This window comes from Toxorhynchites rutilus, chromosome 2 (assembly GCF_029784135.1).
Source record: "Toxorhynchites rutilus septentrionalis strain SRP chromosome 2, ASM2978413v1, whole genome shotgun sequence".
Taxonomy (NCBI): domain Eukaryota; kingdom Metazoa; phylum Arthropoda; class Insecta; order Diptera; family Culicidae; genus Toxorhynchites; species Toxorhynchites rutilus.
In genome coordinates this window covers 4,586,709-4,598,066 of record NC_073745.1, presented here as the reverse complement: position 1 = coordinate 4,598,066, position 11,358 = coordinate 4,586,709, and the positions used below count along the sequence as shown (strand labels likewise).

Here is an 11,358-nt window from a genome sequence, read left to right as displayed (position 1 = left end):
CCGTAGATGCTTGCGCGGAACCACTTTTGATACGCTTTTTTTTTTAACGTATTACTTCCACTATTTAACACTCGCACGGTCACTTCACACGATTCCGGACGGCTGCGCCAATTATACAGTCATTCGCGGACTGGGATTTCTTTTACACAGACAAGACCGTCGTTTCCAAATGCTCGTATAATACTAGTTTATTTCCATTCCTTTTACATTGGTGCATCCTGACTCAGAAGGCACAGCAGGGGAGATAACTGCTTGTGCTGGTTTTGCTTATCTCAGAATGTGTAGGCTAAGAGAGATAATAATGTTTACGAAGGAAACATTCTATGTAAAAGGCAATAAAAGTTTATATCTATCTATGCTATGTTTCTACTGTAATCTATCTTATCCTACAAGCCATGTGGTATAACTATATATGTTTTTTTTTGTGTATTCGGAAGGAATATTCATCCATTTTTTTGATCAATTGGTTTTTAAAATCGTTGTTTTTAGAAACTTGACAGTTTCTTAATTTCCTACACAGATAACTTCCATATTTTTTAACTGGGATTGATGCTGTGAGATTGGGGAAAGGTATTGTGGTGACCCTATTCAATAAGTCGTCCTAGCACCTGGCTGCACTGCAAGTGCAGCAAAGTCAGTCTAAAAGTATCCTCACGTATGTAAACACATGTACAGAAATAAAGTTAAATTTAATTGATTTATTTCGTCGCGTTATTTGCTCCTCGTCATTTCCGACCCACATTTGGTGACCCCGACGTGATTGAAACGGACTCCAGTCGAAAAAACGCTAAAACTAAATCGACAATCGGATAATTTTGCTTTTATCCGAAGCAATAAACAAAATGGTGGACTCAGCTCCAGCGCAGCAAAATATTGCAGCAGTGGCAATTAAGTTGCCAGTTTTCTGGAAGAACGATCCACACATGTGGTTCGCACAGGCGGAGGCGCAATTCCATCTGGCACAGGTTACGAAAGATGAAACAAAATTTTGGCACATCATTGCAAAAATAGATCAGTCCGTAATATGCCACGTCTCGGACTTAGTGTCAAATCCTCCACTTGAAAATAAATACGATGCAGTTAAAGATCGACTGATTGCTCGTTTTGCTCTTTCGCCACAGGCGCGACTCGAACAATTACTTGGTTCTTGCGATTTGGGTGATCTTCGACCCACACATCTTCTCGCCAAGATGCAGGAAAGCTCCACGGGATTGAACGTCGACGATGCATTAATGAAGATGCTATTCCTCCAAAGGATGCCGCAAAATGTTCGAGTGGTACTGAGCATAAGTGATGGAAGTTTGCAGAAACTAGCAGAAATGGCCGATAAAATGATCGATTCATCTACGGTCACTACCGCAGCTGTTCAGATTCCAGCTCAACCCACTGGGCAGAATGCTGATTACACCAATCTGAAGGAAGAAATTGAAGTTCTTACAGCCGAAATTCGACGCCTCAAGACTACCCCAGTACGAAACCGTAGTAGATCTTCTTCAAACTCGGGACCCCGTGGCGAAGACGTTTACTGGTACCACCGTAAATATGGCAATCAAGCAGATCGTTGCAGAGAGCCTTGTTCATTCACACGTCAAAAAACAGGAAGTGGGTTATATCTATGGTATAACCGCAAGGGTGACGTAGGACTATCGTTGATTTAGAGATCATTTGTTTGAAGTTGAATCTAAATCCATCCTGAATGAATGAATAAATAAATATTTGGGTGACTTAAAAAACGAGAGTGTTACGTTGGAGACTCAAGGTTTTATGCATCCAATATTGGATACAAAAAACCTTGTTCTGAAGAATAATCTTCAGAAGCTTTCCTGCTAACTGCACTTGATTGACAAATCACAAAACCAAATGTATGTGGTCGCAGTATTATATGGATAGAAAACATTAAAATAAACTCGCTTGAATGTAATTTTCAATTCCAAGGGAAACTGGCAGATTATTTTTCAGCAACGATCATTTCTTTCCAGGTTTCCTCTCGATAACCAGCAAATGAAAAGAGTTGCGCGCGTGTATGTGTGTGGGTGTGGCGGCTGCTTCTATGTTTTCCCGAGGAATCGTATTTCGATGCTGATACTCTCTTGGTCACGAGAGTATCAGCATCGGCTTTTCTGCGCTCCCTCACAGTTAAAACAAACTGATTGCATTTCAGGTCAGGTCAGGCCAGGTAATGAATCCCTCGATCCCTCGCCGTTCAGCTCGTTCAGTAACGATGTTGAATATCATTTCAGTATGCTTTTCGTGCGTGATTGAATCGAGAGAAGGTGTGGTTTACGATGGCAATTTGGAAGGCAAACTAGAGGAGAATGAACTCTCTGAGTATGAAAATTTCGGCGACTGAGCAATAATCGATTGAAAATTATATAATTTTCGCGATACGAAACATTTTCCGTTTTTCATGTTATGCATCCAATATTGGATACGAAAATATCCTACTGATGGGAAAGAATAATCTTCAGAAGCTTTCCAGCTAATTACACTTGATTGAAAGATTACGAAATAAAATGTAGTTGGTCGCTGTTTTCGCCATATAATTAGAAAACATTAAAATAAACTCTTTCGCATGGATGTGTTCTTCAATTCCCAGGGAACTGGCAGATTATTTTTCAGCAACGATTAGATCTTTCCGGAATTTTCTCGATGCTGTATGGCATCCAAACGAAAATTCTCGTTTTAGTTTGGCCTGTAAAAAACTTTTCTAAACTCTAATCCATCAAATTTGGAGCCCTGAAAAGGGCCGTTGATTATATGCTAAGCTAATATAGCACCCTTTCCTTAGATTCGATGGGCCAGCTGAATGTCCTTGGGCATGATGTGACGCGTTTTGCGTGGATAGCACACAAATTTGTATCTTCGAATAAGCCTCCTGCAGCGTCATAACCGCGGAACTTTGGAAGCGCAAGTCTGTTTTGAAGTCCTGAGCAATTCCACGAACCAAATGCTGCATAGGTAGCTTGCGGATCAGCAATTCGGTCGACTTCCGATAGCGATGAATTTCACGCAAAGTTCCCGGTCGATAGCGATGTGGCTTCTTCACTTATCCTGCGGCTGGTGCGCTTATCCGAGCTGCTTTCGTGTGCCTTACCACTGAAAGACTAACTTGCTATCTGCTTGGTCTCAAACAAACGAGTCGTCACGGTGCGAGAGTAGAGTAAGAAATGAACGAAAGCAAAGGAAGCATCATATTATAAACCATAAAAGTATAAAATGTAAACCCCACCCTCTTTATTATATTCGTAGCTTAGGCTGAGAGAGAAACGAATAACATCGAAGTAAGTATACAGTAATGTATTTGAATCCGGACACTTTGCGTTACATTTAATACCATACCGCAGCCACAACATTTTCTGCATGTTGAATTAATGCGATTGATAAGTAACTATCAAGAAACTATCAGTAACTATATTAGCAACTATTAATCGCATAAATTCAACATGAAAAAAATGTTATGGCTGTGGTATGATATTGAATGTAATGCAAAGTGTCCGGATTCAAAAGCATTACTGTAAAAAAGAGTTAACTCGACTGAAATTTTTTCGGTTCGGCCTGCAAAAACGAAATTAAGAGCCCTCGCCGACTGCAGACTGACTTGTCGACCGATAGTTCGGTCGGCTTCTTAATCAGTACGGAGAAAAAAAGTCTGTAGTGTACAGCATAATGCATAGACGTAAGTATGAGCTTCCCCATCTCACATTCCAATAAGATTAATGGGTTTCCAAGTGGGCGCGCTACATACGGATACGAATGATTTCAATAACCTGTTTTCGAAGCTATCATTAAGCTATTGAAACAATTTTTCGACTCAATAAATAGCAATCATATAACTCTTGGACATTTTATCTTTTGTATGAAATGATTATCATACTGTTCCGTTGATCCGAAGCAGAATGAATCACGCTTAAAGAAGGAATGGATTTTTTCTTGGAATTTAGTCAGCAGAAATAATGCCCTTTCCCAACAATTAAAAACGACAAACGGTAAACAGTTTCATCAAAGTGATTTCTTCGATATGGGGATATATTCACTACATCATGTCATATATTTCATATTTTTCATTATCGTGGATCGTGGAATTGCTCAGGACTTCAAAACCGACTTGCGCTTCCAAAGTTCCGCGGCTATGACGCTGCAGGAGGCTTATTCGAAGATACCAATTTGTGTGCTATCCATGCAAAACGCGTCACATCATGCCCAAGGACATCCAGCTGGCCCATCGTATCCGAGGAGAGCGTGCTATATTAGCTTAGCATATAATCAACAGCCCTTTTCAGGGCTCCAAATTTGATGGATTAGAGTTCAGAAAAGTTTTTTACAGGCCGAACTGAAGGGAGCATTTAGCGAAAATCGTGGTGTCGATGATAATTCGTTACCGATAGGTGCCATGGATATGGATTTCTTAATGAAGAATATGAAATACATGACATGATGTAGTGAATATATCCGAAGAAATCACTTTGGTGAAACTGCATTATAAAATTATTTGTGTACGAATGCCGCAATCGATAGTCGACTCTAATTTGCGCTGGGTAATTTCCTCGGAGGACTCGATTCCTCCTTTGAGCATTAATAATCTCTTTCTGGCAAAACGATGTGGTATGAATCACATTATTTGAATGATAGAATGAAGAAGTTTTCTGCCAATTTCCTTCAACCTCCAAACGTATCTTTCTCCCGTTTGTCGTTTTCGCGTTCGCTAATCCTTTCTCACAACACCCATTTCTAGTTTGAGAAATTGTTGAGTAAACATTGTTTGCCAGTGCGCGTAGAGCGGGAATTCCTAAATATTCAATGCACCTCTAATAAATTGCCGAAAGACGTGGTCTTACGTTGATCGTACTTGATTGAAAAAATCCAAAACGAAATGTATTTGGTCGCAGCATTATATGAGTAGAAAGCAAATAATCGCTCGAAAATGACTTGATTTTCGCGATGTAAAACATTTTCCGTTTTTCATGTTATGCATCCAACATTGGATACGAAAATTTCCACTGATGGGGAAGAAAATATTCAGAAGCTTTCCTGTTAATTGTGATTGATTGAAAAATAACAAAACCAAATGTATTTGGTTGCAGTGTTATATGGATAGAAAACATTAAAATAAACTATTTCGCATGAATGTATTTTTCAATTCCCAGGGGAACTGGCAGATTATTTTTCAGCAACGAGAATTCCGCGCGTGTATGTGTGTGTGTGTGTGTGTGTGGCGGCTGCTCCGATGTTTCAAGCGGAACCGTGGCATCACTCTCCTCCTGATGGATTCCCTTTTGGCCTTAGGTGCACAAACAGGCTCTTGGTGACACCGTTCATCAGCGCTTTCATGATAAACGAAATTAGCTTCACAACAACAGCGACAACATGCTCCAATCGCTGTTCAATCATAACTGAGTGGGTTTACGAGCGGCGCTCGCTTATATACCGATTGGTGATTTCAATAGCCTGTTTTGAAAGCAATTTTAAGACTATTGAAACAAGTTTTTGGATGAAAAAGTAACAAGTATATGACGCGTAGATATTTTATCTTTCAAATGAAGTGTTTATCATACCATTTCGTTCAGTTGTTTAAGAGCTATTAACGCTCAAAATCTCGGTCTCCGGCGTAACGCTTTCGTTCTCCAAACTTTGGTTTTACACCCCGGTATAGAAATGAAAGACGTAGTCCTACGTCAAAAAGTACTCTACTTTTGGTAGAGAATTAACTGCTGCACATCTAGCAGTGAAATACTTCCGGCATTTAGTGGAAGGACGAGAATTCACCATTTTCACTGATCACTTCCCGCTGACTTGTGCTTTGACCACGAATCCGAGTAGCCGTCTCCGCCACGAGGAGCGATATCTGGCATTCATAGCGGAATTCACAAGTGACATTCGCCACATAAGTGGAAAAGACAACATCGTTGCGGATGTTTTTTCTCGAGTTGATGCGGTAACAACCGGGATCGATTTTGATGCGATCGCTAAAGATCAACAAAATGACCAACAATTGAAAAAAATTCTGTCGTCGAAAAATTCTTCCTTAAAACTCGAGCTTCGGACATTTACTCATCTGCGCTCACCGTTGGTTGTTGATGTATCCACTAACAAAAACCTTCGTCCTTATGTTCCAGAAAACCATCGAAACAGCGTAATGACTCAACTTCATGGATTAGCTCATACAGGTGCTCGTGCAACAAGAAGGTTGATCACCGCTCGATTTATTTGGCCCGGCATGAACAAAGATATCAACCAAATCGTGAGAACATGTCAGCAGTGCCAATTATCAAAAGTAACAAGGCACACCGTAGCACATCGATCTCGTTGGACCACTTGCTCCTTCTTGTGGAAATCGTTATTTGTTGACCATCATTGACCGTTACTCGCGATGGGCGGAAGCGATTCCACTTAGCGAAATGACTGCGCCAACCGTCGCTAAAGCTCTCTACGCAGGATGGATAGCTCGTTTTGGGACTCCAGAGACGATCACATCAGACCAAGGGAGGCAGTTTGAGTCAGAGGTTTTCAAGGATCTCACGCGATTGCTTGGTGTACATCATATACGTACCACTGCATACCACCCGCAGTCCAACGGAATTATCGAAAGATTTCACCGAACTCTAAAAGCATCCCTCATGTGTGCCGGTGGGCGGAATTGGCATGATCGGCTTCCTTTAGTACTACTAGGACTTCGCTCCGCTTACCGCTCCAACAACCATATGAGGGACCTTACGAGGTTTTAAAAAGGAATGGAAAATTTTTCGAAATCTCAATTCGAGGAAACAAGCATATCGTATCCATCGACCGTGTAAAACCAGCGTTCATAGGCGATGGAAGCATCTCGCGTCATCCCCAGGACGACACTAAAACCGTAAGTACACAATCAGGACACAGAGTTCGTTTCTTAGTGTAACTGGAGGGGCATATGTGGTGACCCTATTCAATAAGTCGTCCTAGCACCTGGCTGCACTGCAAGTGCAGCAAAGTCAGTCTAAAAGTATCCTCACGTATGTAAACACATGTACAGAAATAAAGTTAAATTTAATTGATTTATTTCGTCGCGTTATTTGCTCCTCGTCATTTCCGACCCACAGCATCATTAACTTTTGAGCAATTATAATGTAACCATGTGCGAACTATATGTGACTTGTGCTTAGGGTCATTGTCTTGGTAAAACTTGAATCCTCGATTCAATCTAATTTTGTTCACACTTGGCTACATGTTTGTCTTTAGGATGTTCAATTAAACATAAATTCTACATTTATTCCATCGAATTCTCTTAAACACTAGAACTACCGACAGGTCAAAATGACCGGTTGTTTCATTTGTTCACAAGAATTTATCTTGAAATTTAACTTAAAAATTTTAATAATGTTATGACTTTTTCCGAATATAAATTATTTCCTTTGAGATTGTTATATTTTTATATCTTATATTTAATTTTCAATATCGCACTGGTCAAAATAACCGCTTTGGTAAAAATAAGAATATAAAAACTATCGGTAGTTCTACAGCCCTATTCTGTATTCCGACAGATTTTCCTTTCGTTCGAGTTATAATTTCGGATGCCCTATTCCGACCGTTTTGCCCATTGAATGTTCAAAAGGTGGCCGTACACTGTTTGCCCGGAGGTCAAATATTTGATATTTTTTGACAGATAAGGTTTGATTTGATATTTGTACAAACACTATTCTGTTTGCCACTCTTCAATTTTAAACAGTAGTAAACAATATCAAACACCGAACATGGAAAAAAATCAACTGAAATATTCGAGGTAACCTAACCATGTACCGACAGGTTCGATCAACAGACTGAAAAAATATTTTAGGCATCCAATAATTGAATATTTGCTTGTCTTGTTTTGTGTAGAATATATTTGATCAGTACATGTTGACCAAATTTTATCTATCAAAATGGGTCAAATATTTGGCTTCGGTCAAACAGTGTATGAGCACCCAAAGTGAAACAGATCGAAAGAAATCCAAAACCAACTCGAACGGAATACAGAATGAAATTTTATCAAGTTGTTCGAAATATTTCAAATGGATCGAAATGCAGAATAGGGGTGCTAGTGTTAAAAATCCTATTCATTTTTAATGAGAAAAGTGTCACAATAATAATTTCTCACTGGTGAGAAATCTAAAGTTGGATGCAGTTCTACTCCAGGTGAATAAATTCACCGAAGATATGAATATATTCATTATAGAAGTTCACGCTAGTGTAAACGGTTGATGCGATTTCTATAAATCTCATCACATTTCTTCATATGAATATATCACTAGTCTAAACCTAAGTGGTGCGGACTCAATCCACTTCATTTTCAAGCAAATTCATGTATGTTTTCAAGCGATTTCTTGCAATAAATTCTCAGACCACCAGAGATGCCAGATTCAAATATATGTTTGTAAATTTACAGACATATCAGTAAAATATTTTTGACATAGGACTATGTCTTTGATTTCTATATAGGGGGATCACTCTACGAAAAATATAACGATTCATTAAGAGTTTTCAAACGCATATTGCTCAAAATCGTTATTGTGACATATGTTGTGTTAGATACCATTAGACATTACATTACATAATTACTTTTGTCCTGACATCATTGCACATAAAAGAGACGATACGATTCTTCACGATAAATGAAAAATTGCATTCATTTACTACAATACTATACATTTACTATATTATAATTCGAAATTTCATGACAGTGAGGGAACAGAGTCGAGAGCCTATGAGAACTATCGAAGAGATTGTAATTTTGCGATAATGTCAAGAACGGCCGGCGACAAACCAAGTAAACCGAATGAGCGCTGCCGGCGCCAAGCGAATCATTTTTTAGCAAACGTGCGGATGGCAACATGTGCGTCGCTAATTTACTCAAAACAGACTCCTAGAGGGGTATCTTTTGAGCAAACGTCAATGAGTTAATTCTCAAAGCCCTAACTGAACATCTTTGAGTAATATTAAGATTGACTACATCCAAGCGATAACGGAGACCGTTTCATTTTAGTCCTTAAGCATCCCTTCAACCTCGTACTGTTAGCCTATATCTATCTATATAAATAGAAATGGAGGCCAAATCTGTTCGTAAGCGGAAAACCCGAAGAAGGGATGGTCCGATTTTAGCCTTCTTTATTTTTTTGTATTTATCTCTCCCGGAGATCAATATAGTAGAGAGCAAAATCGGAAAATGTCCGGAAAACTCTAAAAGAATGTCGGAAGATTCGAAAATTGAGTTCTCATATGACCGAAAATTACATCGTGATAAACGTTGTTAGCCCATTCGATATTTGCGCTTGCGAAGTTGATCTTTGTTCGAAAGTGGAAATGGTTTTTTCAGGCAAAACAACGAATTCCTATATCTTCTATCTATCTATCTATATAAATAAAAATGGAAGGTCAAATGTGTTGCTAATCGCAAAATCCGATTAAGGAAAGGTCCCTTTTGAGCCGTCTTCATTTTGTTGTATTCTTCCCATAGAACAATGTTATGATGAGAAAAAGTTTAGGAATTCGTTCTAAAAAATTCATATCAAAACAATAATTTTGAGCGGGATGAAGTTCGCCGGGTCAGCTAGTATATATACAACAATTCCATGCCAAACCGATAAAGTAGTTCTCAATGGAAAAAATGATTTTTCGGACCACCGGTTAACTTTGAAAAATTAAAAATGAAAAAAATAGTATCTCTGAAATCGAGATATGTCATGTAAAACATCCTCAGCTTTCTAGAAAAATATAAAAATATAGCACCATCTAGTCCAAAGCCATGAAAACAATAAAAAAAACAACTACAATCGATAATTCTAAAATAAGATCCATTTTTTTTGCAAGTTCAATACTTTTTAATAAAGAGCTAGCTAATTGGCTTCAATTAGATATGTCGATAACCTAAATCGGTTCAGTGATTCTAAAGTTTTTGAATAAAGTCAGTTTTGGGAAAAAGTGGAAAAAAAAAGATTTTTCGGACCACACTATAATGGAAATGGTCACCCTAACGAAAAAATTAAAAACTACTAATGTTTTGCGATAAAGGACAAAACTACCACTTTTCATCGAAATCTGAGAACCACTATATCGGTTTGGCAAGGAATGGCTGTATATATGCAAAATACACATAAACAAAATATACAATAATATACAAAAAAACAATCTTTCGTGCATCGCGATGTACAAAGTATTAATGAATCTGTGAAAATCAATGTTAAAAGACATTTCTATAGATCCGTAACTTTAACAGATATTTCCAAATTTTTAACTTTCACATATTTTTACAGATATTTTTTAAAAATCATCTGGCAACTCTTCGTTCCACTTTTCATCGAATGTTTTCAAATCGCAGGAGTAAACATTTACGTGACTGTGACTTCGTTTGTTTTTATTTCGTTCGGAGAAATATTATATCAGGGAAAGTGGACATTAAAAAGCGTTACTCAGTGAAAGGCTGCCTTAATACGAGAGAATATGTTCGCGTAAGCTGCTATCGTATACCCTCAGAAACGGAAACGACAAACTAGTTCCGAATAAGGGTTCCCGTATCTGTGGAGTAAGTACGATGTTTGAATTATTGAAAACCAAAAGTGTAGCAAACCTTTCATACACATTTTCAGGATTATTTTGATAGAAATACATCGTTACATTTCAACCGGATAGGAAACCTCGTGAGAAACCGTAATGCCTTCTCCACAATTAACCAGTAGTCCACACGAAGCGCAGATTGCTTACATTTATCACCAGCACTAGCGGATCATAATTACGTGGATTTCATTTGGCCAGCTTCATTATCAAAGCTGTTTTCACCGACGTTAGAAAATAAAACGTCCCCGAAAATTTCACTTTTGATATGTATGTACGTACCGAAATTCTTGGAGTGAACTAAGCGTTATTCGTAGGTTGTTTATGTAGGTGTAGGAAGGTTCTGTCAAGTTCTGATACCATGCAATGTGAGGTGCTCTTTCAGAAAGCAATGGTCAATTGAACAATTGACGGAAAATGTAGTTCATTCATCTTATAAGTTTAATTTTTTTGCCTTTGATAACAATACCTTTTTTAATAGTGTTGATTATCATAAGAAAAATAACACTCCTGATCGTTGGATCTTTTTTGACAGCCGTTTTGATTCAGTCCGCACTACCTAGGTCTAAACCCACCCTTATAGCGAATTCGTTTTTGTTCAGTTTCAACCTCAGTGCCGCACTAACTGCTGTCAAAACGTTTTTTTATTCACTCAGTTTCGCACTCAGTGTCGCACTAGTTCGCCCCGAAAGCTGTTAGTTTCGCACTGAGATGTTTCACGTGTTGGCACTCGGGTTCACCAATACAACTATACCGAACTGTCAAGTTCCGAGTATATTTTGGAAAATCTAAAAATAAAAA

At 38.4% G+C, this 11,358-nt stretch overlaps 1 protein-coding gene across 1 annotated transcript; it reads left to right on the top strand.

The window, feature by feature from the left end:
- The first annotated feature begins 842 nt into the window (after nucleotides 1-842).
- Nucleotides 843-8,749, top strand: LOC129764267 (uncharacterized). Its single transcript, XM_055763188.1, has 2 exons — nucleotides 843-1,536; nucleotides 8,691-8,749. Exons 1-2 carry the CDS (start codon nucleotides 843-845, stop codon nucleotides 8,747-8,749), a joined length of 753 nt encoding a protein of 250 aa, XP_055619163.1.
- Nucleotides 8,750-11,358: the final 2,609 nt, after the last annotated feature.

Coding starts and splice junctions, on each gene's coding strand:
- LOC129764267 (XM_055763188.1), top strand. CDS start 843: ATGGTGGACTCAGCTCCAGCGCAGCAAAATATTGCAGCAGTGGCAATT. Junction 1,537..8,690: donor AGACGTTTACTGGTACCACC/GTAAATATGGCA, acceptor ATTTCATGACAG/TGAGGGAACAGAGTCGAGAG.